Source organism: Macaca thibetana, chromosome 6 (assembly GCF_024542745.1).
Source record: "Macaca thibetana thibetana isolate TM-01 chromosome 6, ASM2454274v1, whole genome shotgun sequence".
In the NCBI taxonomy this organism is placed as follows: domain Eukaryota; kingdom Metazoa; phylum Chordata; class Mammalia; order Primates; family Cercopithecidae; genus Macaca; species Macaca thibetana.
This window is the reverse complement of record NC_065583.1, coordinates 135,300,949-135,324,903: the sequence shown is the minus strand read 5'-3', so window position 1 is coordinate 135,324,903 and position 23,955 is coordinate 135,300,949. Positions and strand designations below refer to the sequence as shown.

At 41.5% G+C, this 23,955-nt stretch overlaps 1 protein-coding gene across 2 annotated transcripts; it reads left to right on the top strand.

Annotated features, from left to right (window-relative positions):
• The first annotated feature begins 495 nt into the window (after positions 1–495).
• Positions 496–23,951, top strand: AMACR (alpha-methylacyl-CoA racemase). Of its 2 annotated transcripts, XM_050793853.1 has the most exons (6): positions 496–885; positions 2,627–2,770; positions 3,773–3,933; positions 9,878–10,064; positions 19,206–19,597; positions 22,570–23,951. In XM_050793853.1, the coding sequence occupies exons 1-6, from the start codon at positions 639–641 to the stop codon at positions 22,642–22,644; spliced, it is 1,206 nt and encodes a 401-aa protein (XP_050649810.1). In that variant the 5' UTR covers positions 496–638; the 3' UTR covers positions 22,645–23,951. The 2 variants fall into 2 exon arrangements, with proteins under 2 accessions (XP_050649810.1, XP_050649811.1); XM_050793854.1 differs by lacking the exons at positions 3,773–3,933; positions 22,570–23,951 and having other exon boundaries at positions 556–885; positions 19,206–19,836.
• The last annotated feature ends 4 nt before the right edge of the window (positions 23,952–23,955 follow it).

Genomic DNA, 23,955 nt, shown 5'->3' with positions numbered 1-23,955 from the left:
ATGAGCACCACACCCCTGATGTTCTTCTGATACTAAAATAATTTTCCTAGTGTAGTCTAAACTTTTTTAAAAAGACACGTAATCCAGAGTTTGTAACTCAAAATGAGTGCATCTACGAGGGATCGCAAGCCGTTTCTGGATTAAATTGCCAGCTAGCTAGCTAGCTAAGCAGGGGCGGTGAAAAAGACAATCTGCAGCCTAGGGAAGAAAACGCTTTTGCCTTGTTCTTATGTGTTTACGTTATATATTTCCCTAGAGCACGGCAGGACTTGGGGCTCAAATGGTACAACGGCTGGGGATCGCCATGGTGGCAATAAAAGCGTCCAGAGAGGACGGTAACAGGCAGGAACTCCAAAGGTCAGTCCCTGCAATTTAGGACTCAGCAATTTAGGTTGCAGAAAAAGAAAAGTAACCTAGCGTATTTGCCACTGGCAGTACCGGGAGACGGGGCGGGAAGCGCGCCAGTGCGCAGACTCCGCGGGCTCGCACAGGCGCACAAAAGAGGGGCAGGGGTGGCGCATTTGGGGCGCGGCGCCGGGGCTGGGGGCGGGGCGCCCCGCCTGGAGAGGGCTTCCTGTAGGCTGCTGGGTGGGAGCAAGGGGCTGCTCGGTCTCATTCAGGGCGTACTGAGGAGCGCCATGGCACTGCAGGGCATCTTGGTCTTGGAACTGGCCGGCCTGGCCCCGGGCCCGTTCTGTGCTATGGTCCTGGCGGACTTCGGGGCGCGGGTGGTGCGCGTGGAGCGGCCGGGCTCCCATTACGACGTGAGCCGCTTGGGCCGGGGCAAGCGCTCGCTGGCGCTGGACCTGAAGCAGCCGCGGGGAGCCGCTGTGCTGCGGCGTCTGTGCGCGCGGTCGGACGTGCTGCTGGAGCCCTTCCGCAGCGGTGAGCCCGGGCCCCGCGGGCTGCTCTGTGGAAGTTCCCGCGGAGGGGAGGGGGCCTGGCCATTCGATCCAGGCTGCACCCGCCACACCTTTGCCCTGTTGCCGCAAGAACCCTTGTCGGCCCCAGCCTTCTAGATGTTTTTGCCTCCTAGGGTATTGTTAGTGATCATTCATCCCCAACTTGATTGTCCAAAACTTGAGTTCTGAGATACTGCTGTTGCTGGGTTTCTCCTTTGGCCTCTCTGACTCCTTCCCAAGTTCCTTTTTTTTTTTTTTTTTTTTTTTTTTTTGCTAAGAAACGCTCTGTATTTGCCTTTCTTAATTAATTGAGGGTCTTGAACCCTGGAAGAATCTAATGAAAGCCATAGGATTCCCCTCCTGGAAAACTGCATATAGGCGGTTTTTCGGCTACAGTTTTGGAGTGCTGTACCCTCAAGCCTTCCACGGACCCAGGCTTACGCTCCCTGCCTGAAACGCTGGCGTTCTAAGTCGCAGCATCTGCTACCTGGAGCCCCGTTACCCATTCCCATCATTTTCACCTTTTTGTAGACTTTCCCTTTCAGAACCGCAGACACTGGCATACACAGGTCCTGGGCATCGCCGTCAAGGCTGTCCGCCAGGCAGCTTCTACAAATCCCAAACTGAGCCTTTCCTTCTTCCTTCTAAAACAGCATCTCCACCTTCTGTATTATTTATTTCAGTGAATGCCTGAATCCGAAACTTGTACTTCATCATGGACTCCAGTTTTCCTTTCACCACATCCAATTTCAATGATTATCGATACAGTCATTTTGCTCTTTAGCCCACTCGGACTATTTCTCTCCATCCCTGCTGCAACTGCCTTGACATACGGGACACCAGGCTTATTTAAATGCGTTAACTCATTTAACCCTCATAGCCATATTTGAGGCTTGTAACAATAATGATTTAATAATTAAGATTATGTAATAATTTAAGAATGCTCCATTCAAGATGAAGGAGGCTTGTCCAAGGTCTTGTTATTAGGAGGAAGGTTGGCTGGGACTATGGATATAGCCTCTGGGTGAGGGATTGTGACTGGTGTTTATCTAGGTAGATGACCAGAGGTTTTCTGTGATTCATTTTAGCCTTAGGAAGGTAAAGACAGTGAGTTTATTATGTAATTTTGATTACTTTTAATTCCAGGAACCTTCAGGTGCAGGTTACCTGGGGTTTGTGCTATAAATATTATACTTGATAGCTTAAAAACTCTCAGGTCTTATTGTCACTAACCTCTCTTTCTACAGATGGGTGCTAAACTTTTTCGTGAAGGTACTAATGCTAGGAACTTTAGCGCCTGTGGAAACAGATCAGGTGTGAATTCTGCAGGAGGAGATCATGAGCTGATAGGGAAGATAAGTGTATGGATGTACAAGCAAGTGCAGCTGAGGTGGGATGTGGTAAACACTGATGTGGTATAGAAAGAGAGAAAAGGGATTTACTAAAGGCATGAGACCCTGCTCTGGGGATTGAATAAATAGGCTTGGATAAACCTAGAGGGAAACAGGGATGTACCGGGAGAAATTACATCCTGGAAAGAAGCCACACATTCCAGAAATGGTGGCTTCAGTCTTTGGGGCCTTAACTGCTGTAAACATGCCATTAGCCCACAGCAAATGTTATTAATATTACTTGCAATAGTGCTATTTTGTTTGTCTCAGAGAAGGGATTATCTCCATCCTCAATTCATACTCTCTTAAGAAGATTGTTACTTTTCTCTTAAGGTGTGATGGAGAAACTCCAACTCGGCCCAGAGATTCTGCAGCGGGATAATCCAAAGCTTATTTATGCCAGGCTGACTGGATTTGGCCAGTCAGGAAGCTTCTCCGGGTTAGCTGGCCATGATATCAACTATTTGGCTTTGTCAGGTATGTTGAAAAAAAATTTAGTCTATACTTTTATTCCATCAAGATCTACAGGTATGTTGATTAACAATAATTTTTAAAGGTGAAGATTTAAATATTTATCAGAATCAGGAGAGCATGGGTGTTTAAAATGGATTGGTTTGGGTCTTGAAACGATCATTCTCAACCTTCCCTCACTCCACCCCTTAACATATTTGAAGGATAATACATGCCCGCTACCATCATTTATTTACTACATTTGTTGAGTCAGTTCTCAGACAAGCCCCGGCTAGGAATTAAGAGGCTTACTGGGTACTAGGGATGGTTGCTCTGTAGTTTGAAAGTGTTGACATAGTGCGATTCTGACAGCTACTTCGCCCCACCCCAAAATCTCTACCCACCATTTTGAGAATCATTGCCTGAGTCATTGTTTCAGACTTCTATGAGTGCTAGAAGAAGCCCATGGTTTTCAGGTCCTAGTATCACTTTATTAGTGTGTTTGCCTATGACAACATGTGAGATAGGCCTGATTCCAGAATTCTAAGAACTGTGTGTTGTTGACTATAGGACGTTTCAGACTTTCTGTGAGTACACATTTAAAAGTTGAGGAAAGAAATGGGTAATAGAATTGGCTTTTCACATCTATTTAAAAATTAAATTCCTTTTCTTGTGTACAAGTATTTTCTTGCATTTCTTTCTAATAAGAATGAAAGTGCATTTACTGGTTTAAAACCACAAAATAAATAAGCATTTTCTTTTCCAAAAGTGAGTGAGTGAAAACTTAGCAATATTTGAAAATTTTGGTTGGAAGAGGTTTTAGAAAGGAAAACAACAAAGCAAGGATCCCGTCTTGAGGGAAAGCCTGTTTATAAGTTTACTGACTAAGCTCTTGGAAAAGTGATGTATACTAGCTTTCACTTAGATTATCTACTGGAGAGATTGCTTATTCCTCTAAGATGCTCACATATTTATTTTAAGAAGAGATTAAATTTAAAAGAGACATTCAATTTGTTTTTAATGATGTAGGTGTTCTCTCAAAAATTGGCAGAAATGGTGAGAATCCGTATGCCCCGCTGAATCTCCTGGCTGATTTTGCTGGTGGTGGTCTTATGTGCGTGTTGGGCATCATGATGGCTCTCTTTGAACGCACACGCTCTGGCAAGGGTCAGGTCATTGATGCAAATATGGTAAGTATTAATTGGGGTAGATGCCTGCCACTTGTCCCTAAGTTTAAGATATGGATGCTTAAAATCTTTTTTTTTTTAAGAAGACAAGAGATAAATGACATTTGAAGTTTCAATCCAAGTTACCAAGATATCCTTTTCTTTTTAAAATAGCCTCGTGTCCTTTATGTATCTGTTAGAATGTCATATTTTGATCATCTAGGAGTCAGTTCTGTAAACTTTCTGCGACTCATCTGATTCCTATGTTGTTTTAGGTTGGTGCAAAAGTACTTGCAGGTTTTGCCAAGTATTTGCCAACCTAAATATTTCAGCAATTTTCCCCAAGTATCTCTTGTGCTTAGTATATCATTTTCAAGCAGTCATCATTCAAACAAAGTTCAAGAAGTCTCCCTCAACAGGTAGAGAAAATTCTTAGTGATGCTGAGGTGAAATGGACCTCCCCGTCTAAACGTTCCTGCTGTGTTTTGCAGGGGATGCTCTGATATCATAGCGCTTCTGTTTGTTCACTGTCATCCACTGAGTGCTTGCCTCATGTTCTGCTGAGCACATTCCCTGTGTGATTTCTTCTTCTTCTCAAAACTGCATTTGTAATGCATTGTTGTTTTAAAGAGGAGGGAACGGAAGCATAGCCATTTGCTCAAGATTTCACAGCTAGTGGGTAAGAGAGCCCACTCCAGCACCACCACTGCATGTTTGCATTTTCACAGAAATTTGGAGGTAGGACGGAGAATAGATTTGAGGAGACAAGACTGGAGGTAGAGAGACCAATTACTGGGTTATTGCTGAAGAGATCAGGGCAAGTACTAAAGCAGTTAATAGTAGAGTTGGTTTGCATTGAAGGGACATTTGAGATGTAAAATTGCTGGGAATTGGTAGTGGACTGACAGCGAGCGAAGAGGGAGAAGTTAAGGCTGGCTCCCAGGTTTCTGGCTTGGATGACCTGCTAGTGTCCTGAAGGAGGACTGCTGGACACAGTGGTCAGAGCATAGAGTGGCAGCTGACTACCTCCATCCGAGCTCTGCCATTTACTAGCTCTGTGATCTTGGGCAAGTTATTTAACCTCTCTGTGCTGTAGTTTCCTTTGTAAAATGAGATAATAATGACATCCTCCTCATAGCATTGTTAGATGCTAGAGAATTCAATGAGTTCATCCATTGTTCAGTATGGGAACAGTGCTTGGCGTACAGTGGGCCCTCTGTTAAAGTTTGTCATTGTGATTATTTTCACTAGAAGAAAACGAACTCAGTTTTGGTCATTTCAATTTTGAAGTGCCTTTGAGATATCCAGGTGGGATACTTGAGGTTAGGGACTGGAAACAGATTTCAGAGTCATTTGGGAGCCATATGAGACTATGTGATCCACTAGGAAAGGGGACAGAACACTGGCATTTAAGGAATGCGTAGGCAGAGAAGAGAAGCAAGGGCTGAGGACAGCTAAGGAGAGAAGCAGAATGGAGTGTTGTCTTGGAAACCAAAGAAAGGAATGGTCAGAGGGTCAGATGTTGGTGGATACCTCAAGAGTTTAGAGACTGAGAGTGTCAACTGAATTGGGTCCTTGATGATCTTCACAAAATCCATTTTCTACCAGAAACCCCTCATCTCCAAAGCTTCAGCCTGCACTTCCTTCTCTTCATGGTGAATCATGACCCGCCCTGTACTGAATGTGTACCTCTGGGACACTGTCATCAGGGCACATCTCACACTTTCCTGTGTGCCCTCTCTGAAGTGTATACCAGCGGCAGGGGAGCGTGGTTTATCTTTTGTGGGCCAGCTCTTGGCGTAGTCATGGCCTAGTCGCTGCATGAGATAGCAGCACCGGCTTTATACCAGTACCCGCCAAACTCAAGACTGGTACCTTCCACAGGGCTTCTGTGATCCACACAACTTCCTGAGGGAGACGTGCTACTGTCATTGGCATTGAAGACTTGAAGGCTTGGAGAGGTTAACTGCCTTCCTCTAAAGCAGATGACGGGAAAGGGTCCAAAGCACTGCCTGAGGCGGCTGGACCCTAAAGCCACTGCTTTCAACAACTTCCCCTGCTGCCCCATGGGCATGGTCCCTGGGGTCCAAAAGGAATGAACTAAGAGCAGAAATGGAACCTTGGGAGTGTTAAGGAGAATTTCAGGCTAGATACTTCTCTAGTAATAATTTGAATAATTTACTGAAGAGATGCAATTGAGTATCATCAAATATAAATAAAAGGTGATTGCTGCTTTCAGCAGAATGTAGCTAATCAGAATTATATAATGATTAGAAGATGGTAAGGTTGGCTGGGCATGGTGGCTCACACCTGTAATCGCAGCACTTTGGGAGGCCGAGGTGGGCGGATCACCTGAGGTCAGGAGTTTGAGACCAGCCTGGCCAACATGGTGAAACCCCATCTCTATTAAAATACAAAAAATTAGCTGGGCTTGGTGGTACGCATCTGTAGTCCCACTACCTGGAAGGCTGAGGCATGAGAATTGCTTGAACCCAGGAGGCAGAGGTTGCAGTGAGCCGAGATCACATCACTGCACTCCAGCCTGGGTAACAGAGCAAGACCCTGCCTCAAAATAAATAAATAATATAAAGAAGTTAGTAAGGTTTTAGGGTATGTGAAAATGTTGGCATCTTTCTTCTGGGCTCATATTTCCATTAGGGGATAGCAAGTATTTGCTAATTACTTAAGGCTAAAAGAATCAGTAAATCATAGTCATTACTTCATCACTAGGAACCGTTGTGGCACAGGCAATGGTAGAAGCTGATTGGGAGAGGCAGATACCTTCTAATAGGCCGGAAGTTTTCACATTGTTTAGCAGCACAATTCCAGACCTGGGCCTGCCTGTGAAGAGCTGGAGTCTGCCTTATTGTAGTGCTGCTTCCTTGGAAACTGTGGTTAAGATAACTCTGGAATATGGAGTGTGTTTTGCTGTATTTACAGTCGATCTGGGCCCACATGATGAGCACATTGTTGTTAAATTAACTGTAGCATAAAGCTGCCCCCTTACATATTTTAAGTTCCACCTAAAGGTTTCTCTTACATAGTGAGCTGTGACCTAACTGGATGTGTAAACAGACTGTAACCTACTTTTGTAATAAACAGCAAGTCTCAGCCAATCACAGCTGCCGTACTTCAACCCATCACAGGCGGCCAGCTGTTCAAACCGTGTTCAAACAAGGCAAAGGCCCAGTTGTAACCAGTCTGGCTGGCTGTTTCTGTACCTCACTTCTGTTTTCTCTACATTGCTTTCCATTTTCTGTCCATAAGTCCTCTCTGGCCACAGGACTACACTAGTCACTCTGAACCTAGTCTGGTTCCACAGACTGCCCAATTCGTGAGTCATTCTTTGCTCAAACTCTTCAATTAATTTATCTAAAGTTTTTCTTTTAACAGTATCAAAGGTTGGTGGCAAATTGAGGCTGCAGTTTCCCTGTGTCAGGGGGCTCTCGACTGTGGCCTGCATGGTGTATGAGTAATGGGGCAAGAGAAGCCGTGTGCCAGGGTAGCCACTGCCAGGCCTTAGGATGAGACGAGGAGAGTTCCTGCTGTATTTCTTGGCCTGTACCCGACGCTGATGCTAAGGATTGGACCAGAGCTTGTTTGTGTCCTGAGTAGGCCCAACTGGACCTGTAACTGTTAACACGTCTATTTTTCAGCAATCTCATTAGGACATTCAACATATAAAAGAGATTAAAGGGGTATTTTATTAGCATAAAACATTTTATGTTTACGTACTCAATATTTATATATTGTTTTGTCAGACCAGTGAAGCTGTTCTGAACACGAGCACTGGAAGTTAGAGTTTATGGGTGATTGTCTCATCACTTTCAGTATTCAGTTTATTACTATATTTCGTTTTGACCGGGAGTCTGAGGCAGGAGAATCGCTTGAACCCTGGAGGCGGAGGTTGCAGTGAGCTGAGATTGTGCCACTGCACTCCAACCTGGGCAAAAGAGTGATACTCCATTTAAAAAAAGAAAAAAAAAAAAACGTACATTTTTAAAAACTTGCTTAAAATTTCAGATTGCATTTCATTTATGATGAAGCAAAACAAAAACGTTTTCTTTCCAGGTCAACTCACTACAGTGTCTAAAAACTTCTCACATTCTTTGGCCTGAACATGAAAGTCAAATAAACAGTATTCAGAACTCTCTGCTGAAACTCTCTCTTGCACTGTATGACAAGCTAGCTCACTTCCAGTTCATCTGTTATTGCCCTATTGATTTGGCATTAGGCTCTGAGAGAAACAAAGCTTGAGCGGAAAGCAGGCACTTGCTTGTTGAAGGTGCTAACTTGTTGGTTTTGTATGAGTAAGCACAAATTAAGAGGGGAGGAGAACCATGCAGAGCAAAAGTTTTCCTTAATAGTGTTTCAAATACAAGGTAATATTTATGCAAAATTGGAAGGAAAAGCTGTATTTTATTTTTTATTTATTTATTTATTTATTTTTTTGAGACGGAGTCTCGCTCTGTCACCCAGGCTGGAGTGCGGTGGCCGGATCTCTGCTCACTGCAAGCTCCGCCTGCCGGGTTTACGCCATTCTCCTGGCTCAGCCTCCCGGGTAGCTGGGACTACAGGCGCTCGCCACCTCGCCCGGCTAGTTTTTTGTACTTTTTAGTAGAGACGGGGTTTCACCGTGTTAGCCAGGATGGTCTTGATCTCATGACCTCGTGATCCTCCCGTCTCGGCCTCCCAAAGTGCTGGGATTACAGGCTTGAGCCACCGCGCCCGGCCGAAAAGCTGTATTTTAAAGTCTAGCAACAAATGTTAATGAGTTGAGGCTCTGATGAGTCAGAATTTGGTATAGGATACATTTAAATATGTGCTTAAATAACAAACATAAAATATATTTAAAATAATGCACATATATATGCATATGTGTATATATGTGTGTGTGTATGTGTATAAATGTGGAACTCTAATTAATCTCTGTAATCCAGCCTCAAAGAAAGGCACTGCCGTAGGCCACTTACATGAACTCAGCTATTTGGTGATAATAAGTGTCATAGCCATAAATTCAGTTGTGTATGAAGTTTCAAGTTAAAAGGGAAAATTGGATATATCCAAAGATACATTTTGTGGTTGTTTCACAGCCAGTAACTGAGAAATTGCTAGCAGCTGGAACGAGGTCTCCTCTGTTGGTAACTTTGGAGACAAGGATGTTTTGAGGGCCTTCTCCCTTGGATGCTGGAGACATTAGGCTTATAAAAGACATAAAGATCAGAACATGGTCCTCTTCAAATAGACCAGTGCCTCCAGCCTTTGAGTTTGAGCCTTGTGGTAATTGTACTTTACCGTGTAATTGCTTCAGGACTCAGTGGGAAGGTGGCATTCCCAAACCGGTTTACCTGGACTCAGAAAATGCACATGCCTGCCATCCGTATTGTTAGTTTATTTTATAACTTTCTAGTGATTATGAAATATAACATATATTAAATACTCAAATACAGTTTTCTTGGGATTGGAATGGAGCTAGAACAAGCCAAATTTTACTGTTATGAGATTTACCTTTAAAATGTGCTATGGTTCTTATATCTGTGTGTGTTTATAGGTATGGAGATCAGGAGATGCATTTTAAAAAGCTCTTTTAATTTTTAACTTTTTATCTTGGCAGTTTTTAACATTGTAAAAAGTAGAGAGAATAGTACAGTGATCTTCCATGTACCCTCACCTAGCTAAAAATTACCAGCATTTTGCCAATCTTATTAGAAATGGAGAACAAAAGTCATTCCTTCTAAGTCTTACAGTATTTTCAGAACTGAATAGTGCAGCCAATTGCTATTCTAATACAAACTGCTCTAACTCACTTTCTGGAAATACCAGAGAAGTTGTATAATTAAGTAGAATCTTCGTATGCTCTAAGATAAGAATTTTTATGCAAATATTTTTTTTAACTTGAATAGGAGAAATTGTTCATGCTTTGACACTTGAGTTATCTGGATTTGTTTTGTATTCTGTTTTCTCAAAGGTGGAAGGAACAGCATATTTAAGTTCTTTTCTGTGGAAAACTCAGAAATCAAGTCTGTGGGAAGCACCTCGAGGACAGAACATATTGGATGGTGGAGCACCTTTCTATACGACTTACAGGACAGCAGATGGGGAATTCATGGCTGTTGGAGCAATAGAACCCCAGTTCTACGAGCTGCTGATCAAAGGTAAGTAAACTTCATGTGTCTCCCTCAGCTCCCCTTTTGCTGTAGATGTTCTTTGGTTCTATTTTAAAGACTTTTGGAATCTATGATATCTTTTATTATATAGCCACTTTCAAATTAATCTAATTATAGCCATCAGTATAATGTGGGGCATTTTCCATGGCTTTTAAATTGACCAGCAGTCTTACTAGTCTATAAAATGGCTGAGGGTTTTAAAAATAATAACCCCTTTTGTAGGATGTTCGGTGCTTTCATTTCACTGCTTGTGTTGGATAATCTTGCCCGTGTGTGCCCAGATCTTACTCTTCCCTAGAAATGATCTGCCCACATTGGTTGCTTTCCATTCAATATTCTACCAGCTGTTATTCCTTGGTAGATGTCCCTTATGGCACTTCAATGTCAGAAGTCACCAGAGCATGGAAAGATTTTGGCAAAAGAGATTCTGTTAGAATATGTTACTATATCACTATGCCTTTGCAGATTACCTGTCTTGCAGATTCTTGCCTTCTTGGCAAGTTGCCATAAATTAGCAAGAAAATTTGGGATCTCTTCTTCTCTAATTAAGTAATTGGATGGGAGTCATTTTGTTCCTGAGAAATGTTTGAATTTAAAATTCGCTCTATAAATAATGTAGAATCTAAGAAGTTTCAGAATATACTCTGAAGTGGTGTGAAAGCTGATCACAGTGCATTTACCTTTCTACTACAAGTTTCAGGTTTCATTGTTATGTTTGGTAGCTTTTCAGATGCATATACTAAAAGTTATTTGTATATAGCTGGAATGATTTTTTTTAATTTTTCAAATTTTTGATGTGTTCTCATCTGATGGAATAATTGTGTTTGCAAGCAACTGAAAGCATTTTATGATTAAACATACTAACTTCATCTATTCAAATATAGTTGGAAAAACTATAGAAGAACAGAATGGTTTATCTAGATCAAAAAGGGTACCTCTCTGTCCAGAAATTAAAAAGCTTGCCTTTCGTCACTGCTCCAAATAAATTGGAAGCTCTGGCTGCTCATGATGCTCTGGCGGAGCTCTGTGGAGCCATGAACACTACCAACTGCAGTCTGACGAAGACAGCAGACCAGTTCTGGTCCTTGGCCAGGTCTGGGAGAACTGACCTTGCTGAAAATGCAACAGGAAGCAGTATCGTGCCAGGCGAGGCAAACCCTACTCAGTGTGAAGCGATGACCATCGTTGCAGCCCAAGTCATGGGGTACGGTGTGGCTGTAACTGTTGGAGGTAGCAGTGGCCATATTGAGTTGGATGTTTGCAAGCCAATGATGATTAAAAACTTAGTGTTACACTCAGGCTGCTGGGGGATGCTTCAGTTTCCTTCACAGAAAACTGCATAGAGGGAATCCAGACCAATACAGAAAGGATCAAGAAGCTAATGAAGAAGTCGCTAATGTTGGTGACAGCTCTCAACCCTCATATAGAGTATGACAAAGCAGCAGAGATTGCTAAGACAACACCCCAAAATGGATCGACCATAAAGGAGACTGCCGTTGAACTTGGCTGTCTCACAGCAGAGAAGTTGGATGAATGGGTAAAACCTAAGGACATGCTGGGTCCAAAGTGACTTAAATAAGTTTTAATGAAAATAAATATGTAAAATTTTAAAACAGTACTGCACATTTTAAATAATTCAATGTGACAACCTCCCAGGACTCCTCAGGACCTCAGTCCTGGACTTGTTATTGTTGCTGTTTGTTTAATGATTTTCTTAAATTAAATCTATATTCTTTGGCGTGTGCAGCCACCGAAGTCAACTGTGTTAGCTTCAGCTAATGATTGGACAGAAATGTCCTTAAATGCCTTTTTTTTGTTTGCTTGTTTGTTTTAATCTGGGGGACAGGATCTCGCTTTGTTGCCCAGGCTGGAATGCAGTGGTGTGATCATAGCCAACTGCAGCCTTGAACTCCAGGGTGCAAGCGATCCTCCTGCTTCAGTCTCCCAAGTAGCTGGGACTACAGGCACACATGACCACACCTGGCTAATTTTTTATTTTTTGTAGAAACAGAATCTTGCTATTTTGCTCAGGCTGATCTTGAACTCCTGATCTCAAGCGATCCTCCTGCCTCAGCCTCCCAAAGTACTGGGATTTCAGGCACGAGCCACTGTGGCCCTTAAATGCCTTGAACCAATAAATCTCCCATCTTTTTCTGAAGCGCTACGTGCCTTAACTTCTTGCTTGTGAAGAGCCTCAAGGTCAGCCAGAGGTGAGAGAGGAGGGCCTTTTCAGATCTCTCCCGGGCATTCACAGTGTCTTGCACGTGGGCATGTGTGTGGCCTTCTCAGGAGGTGTAAAAAAAATTCTCAGGAATATGTTGGAGCTTTTCAAAGCCCCCTATGGATATACCATTCCCCAGTTTTTTCCTTTTAAGTTTTTTGGTCAGCATCTCATTAGCTGCAATAAGTAATACCACCTAAGACAGCTGTGATAAAATAATGCCCTTTTTTTTTTTTTAATCAGCATTTTAGGGCTAGAGCAAAGTGAGCTCTGAGTTAGATCACAGAAAGACAAGCCCTGAGAATGGAGCCTTTCAGGGACCTGCCCGACAGGCTAAATAATGACAGTTCTCTGGGGATGGTGTTTTTGGGGGAAGCTCCAAACTTATTTTCCTCCTCTCGGGTCTCTTCTCCTGCTGGTTTTCAGAACTGACCAGAGTTGAGGGGAAGTTGCTTTTCAAGGCTACCACAGGGAGAGGGATGAAATTGGCACAAGTTCTAACACCACAAAGCTCACTGGTCTTACTGAGATTCAGCTGTTTTTCTTGAATAAATGCTCCTTGGATTGCTACAAGCTTTTAATTTCCAGAATTATGAAAAAGTTAATTCTCACAGTTGTTGTTAGCGTTCTCATTGCTTTAACACAGGTTTTTGAAGGCTCTCATTCTGCCACTCTGGAAGTTAACTCCCTTCCTTGATGTATCCTGTTATTTTAAAACATATACGGTAGTCCTCTCTTATCTTTAGGGGATGCATTGCAAGATCCCCAGTGGATGCCTGAAACTGCAGATAGTACTAAACCTGATTGCTGTCAATTGGAAGATGTTTCTATTTATGTCTTCTACCCACAAAATTAATGCATTTTCCATCTGTATTAAGCACTTACCATGTACTATAGCTATAACTTTTCAGTTTGAGTTGTGACAGCAAAACTAGCATGAATTTATTTTTCCTTCTCCCCTTCTTCATAATCTCATGAATATGATTCATTCTTAACCATCAATTTTAGCAACCTCAGCTTACAAGTTTTATTCTTCCCCTAAGCTGAGAGCTTTCACCTTTTCACCTAAGGGAAGCACTTTAGACTTCTCTTTGGCATATCCACATTTCTAGCATCACCTTCACCTACAACCTTTGCGGCCCTTAGGAAGTGAAATAAGGGTTACTTGAACACAAGCACTGCAATATTGCAGCAGTCAACCTGATAACCTAGTTGGCTACTAAGTGACTAATGGATTGGTAGCCCCACAGTGTGGATAGGATGGACGTGATTCATGTCCAGGGCAGGATAGAGCAGAACGCTGCGAGGTTTCATCATGCATCATGCTACTCAGAACAGCATGCAGTTTAAATTTATGAATTGTTTATTTCTGGAATTTTTCATTCAATATTTTCAGACCACGGTTGACTGTGGGTAACTGAAACCACAGAAAGCCAAACCTCAGATGAAGAAGGACTGCTGTATGTGTGGAGCAGACTCGTTTTTCACATCCACACTTCACCTCAATGAATAAGCCTTTCTGGAAACACTGAAAATGAAACAAGACATTTTTCTAGCAAGGTCATCGTGCCAACGCCTTAACTCCTGATCACCTTCTCCTGGGTGTTCTTCTGCTGAGTTTAAACTTTGTAACTCCCCTGATATTTTTACAGCCCCCTCTTTTTGCATCCATAGCCTTTTATGGTATCCTTAACCCTCATCTCCCTTCAAAGTTTACGTAGGATCCTTAGCTGACAGATGGCTTGTGCTCTAGGAGATAGCATGTTAAATCACCTTGCACTTTATCTACCTAGTCCATGCCAAAATGCCTCAGCATTATCTCTCTTTTATAAGATTTATTTACAAAAATACTACTTTTACTAATCACATATGCATTTCTTCTCTCTCAAGTCCTACTGGACAAACCCCCACATCTGTAATAATTTTTTGAGGGCCGGGTGCGATGGCTATGCCTGTAATTCCAGCACTTTTGGAGGCTGAGGCAGGTGGATCACTTGAGGTCAGGAGTTCAAGATCAGCCTGGGCAACATGGTGAAACCCCGTCTTTACTAGAAATACAAAATTAGCCAGGTGTAGTGGCACATGTCTGTAATCCCAGCTGCTCGGGAGGCTGAGGCACGAGAATCACTTGAACCTGGGAGGGGGAGGTTGCAGTACACTGAGGTCGCATCACTGCCCTCCAGCCTGGGTGACAGAGCGAGACTATGTATCAGAACAACAACAACAATAATAATAATAATTTTTGAGGTAGTACTAATTACATACCTAATTTACTTCCCTTTGTGTTTTAGATCTTTGAGACCATACTTTAATTTATATCTTCAGTTTCTGAACATAAGTATGCAAAGTCTTTTTAAAGTACATACTCTGCTGCATCCCTGCTATTTTCTAGGACAAAAAAATCTGAAAACACTGAGAATTTTATGACATTTTGAGATAGCAAGGTTCTTATAGTACAATCAGGTAAGCAATAGATAATTTTCAAAAGCTGTTTTATCAGGAGATAGTTTTCAAAAGCTGGGTGATCTCTGTCACCCAGGCTGGAGGGCAGTGGCATGATCTCGGCTCACTGCAACCTTTGCCTCCTGGGTTCAAGTGATTCTCCTGCCTCAGCCTCCTGAGTAGCTGGAATTACAGGTGCCCATCACCATGCCCGGCTAATTTTTGTATTTTTAGTAGAGATGGAGTTTCACCATGTTGACCAGGCTGGTCTTGAACTCCTGACCTCAAGTGATCTGCTCCCCCTTAGCTTCCCATAGGGCTGGGATTAGAGGTGTGAGCCACCACTCCTGGCCTTCAAATTATTATTTCTAAAAAATACAAAATAACAATTGTTGGCAAGGGTATGAGGAAACGAAACACTTGTGTACTACCAATGAGAATGTAAAGTGGTGTAGCCACTGTCAAAAACAGCATGGCATTTCCTCAGAAAATTATACATAGAATTGTATGATCTAGCAATTCCACTTCTAAGTATATAACCAAAAGAATTGGAGGCAGTGACTCAAACAGATATTTGTATATCTGTGTTCATAGTGACATTATTCACAATAGCCAAGAGGTAGAAGCAACTCAAGTGTCCATCAACAGATGAATGGGTGAATAAAATGTGGTACAGACATAAAATGGAATGTGTTTCAGCCTGAAAAAAAACAAGAAAATTTCAACACGTTACAACAGAGATGAATCTTGAAGACATTATGCTGAGTGAAATAAGTCAGTCACCAAAGGGCAAATACTATATGATTCCACTATGTGAACTATCTAAAGTGGTCAAATTCATAGAGACAGAAAGTAGAATGAATGGTGGTTGCCAGGGGCTGTGGGGAGGTAGGAGCGGGAGTTAATGTTTAATAGGTTCAAAGTTTCTGTTTGAAAAGATGAAAAAGTTCAGGAGTTGTGTGGTACAGATGGACGGTGGTGATATCTATAAAGCAGTATGAGTGTACTTAATGCCCTAGTACTGTGCACCAAAAAATGGCTGAAATGGTAAACTCTATGTATATTTTACCACAATTTTCAAAAATGAAATAAAAATTTAAAATTATATGTTTGCTAGGAAAAAAATAAGCAGTACAGATTTTAAAAAGTAAGAAGGGAAAATTTTCCTTTGTTCTTCCACTTCGGGAAAATTTGGGATGTGGCCTTCAAGAATTTTTATTGTACATATACAAATGCACAATTATTCTATTCTATTTTATTTTTTGAGACAGGCTCTTACACTGTTGCCTAGGCTTGAGTGCAGTGGCACAAACATGGCTCACTGCAGTCTTGACCTCCTGGGCTTAAGCAATCCTCCTGCTTCAGCCTCCCGTGTAGCTACGACCACAGGCCTGTGCCACCATGCCTGGCTAACTTTTTGATTTTTTTGTAGAGACAGGGTCTTACTGTGTTGCCCAGGTTGGTCTTGAACTCCTGGGCTCAAGTGATCTTCCTGCCTCAGCCTTCCAAAGTGCTGGGATTACAGGCATGAGCCACAACACCCAGCAATTATTTTCTGTTTTACAATTTATAATTTATATATATATAATTATATAAATTTATAGTTTATAGCTTTTTATACAACAATATAGCAAAGACGTTCTTTCATGTCAGTACAAAAGATCTTTACCCTCACCCATTTTCTATAGCAGCCATATCATATTTTTTATCTGCCTGTACTAAAATTTATATAACCAATTCCCTATGCAAGTTCATTTACATTTTTTTCCAATTTTTCGTTATAAAAATAATGTTTATGGCTGGATGCAGTGGCTCACACCTGTAATCCCAACACTCTGGGAGGCCGAGGCAGGCAGATCACGAGGTCAGGAGTTTGAGACCAGCCCGGCCAACATAGTGAAACCCCATCTCTACTAAAAAATACAAAAAAATTAGCCAGGCATGGTGACAGGCACCTGTAATCCCAGCTACTTGGGAGGCTGAGGCAGGAGAATCGCTTGAACCCGGGAGGCAGAGATTGCAGTGAGCCGAGATTGTGCCATTGCACTCCAGCCCGGGCAATAGTGGGAGACTCCGTCTTAAATAAATAATTAATAGGGAGGCTGAGGTGGGAGAATGACGTGAACACGGGAGGCGGAGCTTCGAGTAAGCCGAGATCGCGCCACTGCACTCCAGCCTGGGTGACAGAGTGAAACTCCGTCTCAAAAATAATAATAATTATTATAAAATAATGTTTACAATTGCCATCCTGGACATATATCATTGAATACTTACAACATGAAGTTTGACTGCTTACTATATACTTAATATTATAAAGCAGTAAAGTTTATGGCATGTACTTAAAAGAATAAGCATTTTTTGTAGTCGTGTGTCGGGGGCGGGGGGTAGATTTTTTGAAATCAAAACATGCTTTCCCAAGTTTTAAATGGTGTCTGAATCCCCAGGCTAGTTCCTGAAAATCTATTTGACTTAAAATACCAGAAATTTCATAGTGATTTTACCATAACAACTAGCCACAATCTATAACTGTATTTATACAATTATGGATTCTGAGACTTGGGACTGGATTCCAAGTTCCATATTGGAGTGTCAGGAGCACAGCAAACAGCTCACCTAAACCACTGGTGTTCAATCCTGTGGCCTTGGTCAGGGTCATGGGCAGGATGGGAGATGGTGGGCTGCGAAGCCATGGTAGACAATGGGAGAATTGGGGTGTTAGAGGTAGGGTAGTATCTGGGGACTTTTGATTTCTAGTATTTTTCTAGCATACAAACTATGACCTGTGTAGTCTCAACTATAAAGTTAAAGAGAGAACATATTGGCTGCAGCTTTACTCAGTGTTATGATTCTGATCACAGTCTGATAAAAAGCAACTGTTTTAAAAGCATGTGAAGATCACTACTTTTTGCTCGTTGCTCATTTTATGTGCCTTTCACTCACAGAGTTCAGGGCAATCAAGAAAGAACATCAAGTGAAAGATATCCTGTAGATTATAGTGATAACCTGAAACTATGGCCTCCTATCCATCCTGGTATTTGAATGGGACTGGTGGTTACAGAAGAAAATGTACTTATATATTCCACAGGAGACTGCTTACAAAAATCTGGAACTGTGTTAGTTCTTCTTATTTCCTCATAGTCCTCAAAACCTTAAGAAGAGGCTTCAGTATTTATGTCTTCTTACCTCTATAGGGACTTTACCATCTTCAGAGCAACTTAAAATTAGCCTTGATTGTCAACATGCTAGAGAAGGAAGGTATTCTATAGGTGAGGATTATTCAATTAACTTGGCTAAACTTACACACAGTGTTATGCATAAAGAAAGGGCCTTTCGTTATCATTTGACACTTAGCCATGCACTTTTAAAAACCTGCTTATAGAAGAAAAGGGACATTTGCACCAACTATTGTAAAGTGGCCCTGCTCTTTGGGTATAATTTAATCAGCACTAGAGTTTGGGCATGTCTGCAGGGGTAGGCCCACATAGTCAGTAAAGGAAACACAGACGGGGTCAAGAGCTAGAGAGGCCACTTTTCCTGTTAAATCCCCAGGTAGCTGCTGTCATGATCTCTGCACTGTGGTCTTGATGGGCCCTTCAAGTTCCTTTCATGCCGGAGAGGAGTCTGCATGCCCCACTGTTGACTGGCTGGCTAATAAGTTTCTGTTTTGTTTGTTATAGGAACAATTTGCATGAGTCTTTGGTTACCTTACAAGTCCTTTATCCTAGTACAAAGCCCTTTGGGGCTCTTTTATTTTAAAAATGTATGTATATATGTATATATGTATGTATATATGGATGGATGGATGGATGGATGGATTGGTGGATGGATGATGGATGATGGGGGTCTTGCTGTGTTGCCCAGGCTAGGCCTTGAACTCCTGGGCTCAAGCAATCCTCCAGCCTCAGCCTCTTGAGTAGCTTTCACTATACTCATGCCATCACTCCTGGCCATTCTAGCTCTTTTATTTTAACAAAATGAAGATAAATGAATGTATTTATAAAATTGCAATCCTGAATTAAATAATTTGTCTTCAGGCTTCTTCCTTGGAAACTGAGATGGTCATGTATAAAATTGTTCATATTTTTTATAAGGTTTGAATACATTATAGAGAATAGGGAGTTATTTTAACTCAGTATGACTGGCTAATAACATCCTGGGGAAATTTTTTTTCAAAATCTACTCAGAGGTAGGAAATCAATTTCTGGAAACCAGACCATTGAGAACAGACCACTTCTGATGAAATATGAATAATAAAATCTTGGTGGTGACAAGTCTGACTACCTCTGCCCTCTCCAGCCTTTGACTCCAACCTTAAACTGACTTTACATTTTTTTCTCTTGACTCATTTGAGAAGCCCTTATAGAACATTTTATTTTGCATAGTACAGTGGGCTCAGCATTCATTTTTATTGATGATAATAGCTCTGTTCAAAGCATGATAATTTAAGAAATTGTATTTTTCCTCAGGACTTGGACTAAAGTCTGATGAACTTCCCAATCAGATGAGCATGGGTGATTGGCCAGAAATGAAGAAGAAGTTTGCAGCTGTATTTGCAAAGAAGACAAAGGCAGAGTGGTGTCAAATCTTTGATGGCACAGATGCCTGTGTGACTCCGGTTCTGACTTTAGAGGAGGTGGTTCATCATGATCACAGCAAGGAACGGGGCTCGTTTATCACCAATGAGGAGCAGAGCATGAGCCCCCGCCCTGCACCTCTGCTGTCAAACACCCCAGCCATCCCTTCTTTCAAAAGGGATCCTTTTGTAGGAGAACACACTGAGGAGATACTTGACGAATTTGGATTCAGCCGCGAAGAGATTGATCAGCTTAAGTCAGATAAAATCATTGAAAGTAATAAGGTAAAAGCTAGCCTCTAACTTCCAGGCCCACAGCTCAAGTGAATTTGAATACTGCATTTAAAGTGTAGAGTAACACATAACATTGTATGCATAGAAACATGGAGGAACAGTATTGCAGTGTCCTACCACTCTAATCAAGAAAAGAATTACAGACCCTGATTCTACAGTGATGATTGAATTCTAAAAATGGTTATCATTAGGGCTTTTGATTTATAAATACTTTGGGTATTTATACTAAACTGTGGTAGTTATTCTGCCTTCCAGTTTGCTTGATATAATCTATTGATATTAAGATTCTTGACTTATATTTTGAATGAGTTAATATATCGTAATTTATGAAATAAAGCTTTCTTTTTCCCTAAAGTGTACTTGTCCTTTTAAGTTTGTACAACGCTAAGAAAACCCTTTAAATACCATTTAAATAGGATTTTGTAACGCTTCTAAGAAAACCCTTTAAATACCATTTAAATAGCATTTTGTGAATCTTTGAAATATCTTTGGCTCTATTGTTTACCAAAATGAATGTCCTTAAATAGAGAAGTCTGACCATTTTCATTTGACAGGAAATCATTCAGTCAGTGTCTTTGAATGGGAATGTTGGCAGATGATCTCCGGGTTTCTGGCAGATAACTCCCACCCCTCTGTCTAACCCTCTCTGCTGAGAGCCGGCCTTCTCTGTGCAGCTGCCTGTCAGCCTCACTGACATGCCTCTTTTTCTCACATTGTGCCATCATCTGCGTCCTGCCAGGCAAGTCTTTCTCTCTCACAAGTCTCCTGCTTCCATTCCCACCATGCCTATCTCTGCCCTCATAGGTCCTCAGCTTATCCTTACTTCACTGAGGCCACTGCCCAATTGCCCCCCTGCAGAGAGTCCTTTCCTAGCCTCTGTCTAAAATGGCAGCCACCTAATCACTTGCCATCCCCTCTCCCTATGTTGTTTTTCTTTGTACCATATATCACTACTGACATATATGCTTATTAACCCCAGTCTCCCCTCCCACCCCCGCCCGCCCACCAACACACACTAGAATGGGAGCTTTATGAGGGATTTTGTATGTTTCGTTCATTGTAAAATCCCTAGTTCCTAGAATAGTGCCAAGTGCATAGCAGAAACTTAGTAAATATGTATTAAATGAATACATCTCAAGAATGAAGTGCTGTCAATTCTACTTTAACAGCACTTGAATCCATTCCCTCTGCCTATCCCCCACTGCACTTTTCATTCAGGCCCCTCTTATCTCTTCCCAAGACTCCAGTTCAGTTGCCCTATCAGCCTTGACCTCTAGTATCATTGCCTTATTATTATTATCATGTTACTCCACTGGGTATGTTTTTGATACCACACTGAATTTTCAGTCCTGCAAAAATCTTTTGGTGGTCTTTTTTCCTACAAAGTAGAATATAAACTCGTTTACGTAGCATATCAAACCTTTACTTACAACAAGACTTCTATCTAGCTGTCCAGGCCCATCCCTGTCCTCCTGTTCCCCAGGACTTACATTGGACTACCTGAAATTCCTAACTATGCTATGGTCTCTCTTGTTTCCATTCCTTTCTATATACTGCACCATTATTTTCCAGGACTATCAAGACCCCTTTGCTCCAGTCTGTTGATCTAGCAAACTCAGACTGGGCTGGAATACAGCCTTCTTTGTGAAACTTCCTGTGCTTCTCAGCCCTAGGGTAGTTTTGTACAGTGATTATGAGTTGCAGAGTCAGAAGGGCCTTGGGTTCAAATCTCACTGTATCATTGTGATGTCTAAGACAATGCCTGTGAAGTGCCTAAACATCCTAGGTGCTCAGTGTTAGCTTGTATTGTTAAGGCCCTTCCTATGTTTCCATCTCACTTCATACACATCTGCAAGGATAGTAATTGCCTTTACTATACTTTACAAAATTATTCACTAGGCCATATGTTCCCAGAGTAATGGCTCTAGCAGGCAAAATAATTACTTGGAGATACTGTTAAAACAGATTCCTGAGCCCCTTTCCAGAGATTCTACAGCAATGGGTCTAGGGTAAGAACCGTGAATGTGCATTTCCACCAAGCTTCCAGGTGATTATGATTCTGGTTCAATGACTACACTTTGAGTAGCACTATCCTAATGGATATTAACCAAATCTTTTAACCTTGGTTACTTTTATAATAGGTGCTCAAAAAAATAGCTGTTCAATCGACCAGTGAGGGAAAGGATAAAAGCAAGTTGGCAAAAAATCTGTAAATAAACAGGCTAGCTTAGAGCATTGATTTCTGTAATTAGTTGACTTTACACAAAATGTTCAAATGAAAAATTGGTTTTTGTAGGTTGTGAACTTTTAAAGGGTGAATATATAAAAGCAAGGTTAGTAGCTTTTGTTAGTGACCCATACTTTCTTTTTCTGAAGAGTCTAAGACCCTGTGCAAAAAAATGTTACACCTCTATTTTTCAGTTAACTTTTGACAAGCTGTAGATTTAGAAATAAGTAAAGGGGACAGGTAAGGAGAAAATAGGAAGTTTTAAGGAGAGTGGAAGAGAAGGAGGCAGTTGAAGGTGGCAAATTCTAGTGAAAGAATGATATATTCTTGAAGACATTGATATACGCTTATTTACATTCTTGATTCTACAATGTAGGAAATGGTGAAATGCCACAAACTGTATGGTGATAAATAAAAGTCACATGAAACAGGGTGATAGGCTGCATCCAGGCCTTTAGTCTTGGTGTTCATGATATCCCTGTAAGCACATTCGAACTTTAGCAACAATTGCATCACACTATGTAATTTGCAAAATAGTTTCACCTATATTGAATCAGAATGCCCTCAACTGCAAAACACAATATCCAAAATAATGAGGAAACGTGTTGGCTCACTACCTAGAGTCCAGAGGGACGGTCAGTTTTAGGGTTGCCTGTGTCTAGTCACTCGGGCCTGTTTCCCTGCGGTTTTCTGGGCTGTCAGCTTTCCATTCTCCATGTGTTTGATTTCTCCTCAGGCTAGTAGCAAGTTCTGGATCTTATACCCACACACAGCAATATCCAGAAATAAAGATCTCAGGAGCCCCCAGTGAGTCGTCTTGTGTCTCCTTGGACTGAGTTAAGTTAGAAGCCTTTCTTATACCAATCTTTGAAAAAGAAGACAAGCTAACAATGAGCACCTAGTTTTATGTCTTTACATAAAACCAGCCTGCTCCCGGAGCTTCCCTGGATTCAACTTCCTAAAGGCAATGTGATGAAGGGGAAGATTCCACAATCGAATCCAGGTGCCATCAGAGTAGAGGGAGTAGAGAATGGATGTTGCGTAGGCCATCAATAAGGTTCATTATGCGCAGGATCTCAACTGTCCTTCAGCAATCAATTGTAAGGGGAAGGTGGGGCAGTTTTCTTCATTTTACAGATGAGAAAACAGAGACTCAGAAGGGTTTCTTAATTCATGTTTCCCTTAGCGCCTCGGTAATTTTTTCATGGTGGCTTAGGCCAAATTAAATATGTAACCATTCAATTTATAAATAATTAGGTCCCAACAAATTAAATATTTATGTCCTACCAACTTATTAGCTGTTTAAATATATAATACACATAAAAGAAACTATATTTTTCATTTCTGTTTCATTGTTAATCACAACTACTTACTAAGGAGATGTATGCACCTATTGGACAGTGTGCAACTCCTCACCTGGAATGGGATTGGACACTGCTGCCATCACTTTCTGCTACATGTTAATGTCCATATAGTACTTGCTTTTCTATCAGACTGACTGGGAAACCCAGTCTCACAAGAATATGAAATTATCAGAAGGATTATAGTGCAATCTTCTGTTGAAGGCATGAACTACCTCATTAATAGTTCATGTGATGTCTGACAGATGTTGAGTTTCATTATGTTAATGTGTTCAAATTTTTAAATATTCTGAGATACTCTTGTGAGGTCACTCTAATGCCCTGGGTGCCTTGGCACAGTTTTAGAAATTATTTGCTCAGGAATATGCAACTAGGAAGAGGCAGAATCAGAGTTTAAGCTTTCATATTCTGGCCTTCCGTCTTGTTCGTCAACCATTTTTAGGAACTTTCCCATAAGGTTATGTTTTCCAGCCCAGGCATGGAGGATCACTTGAGGTCAAGAGTTCAAGACCAGCCTGGGGAATATAGCTGGACCTCCATTTCTACAAAATAAAAATAAAAAAATTATCCAGGTATGGAGCTGTGTGCCTGTAGTCCTAGCTACTTAAGGGTGGGGCAGGAGGATCACTTGAGCCCAGGAGTTTGAGGCCACAGTGAATTAGGATTGCGCCACTGCACTCTAGCCCAGGCAACAGAACAATACCCTGTCTCTAAATAAATAAATAACTAAATAATAAAAAGATTGCTTTCCCTACAACTCA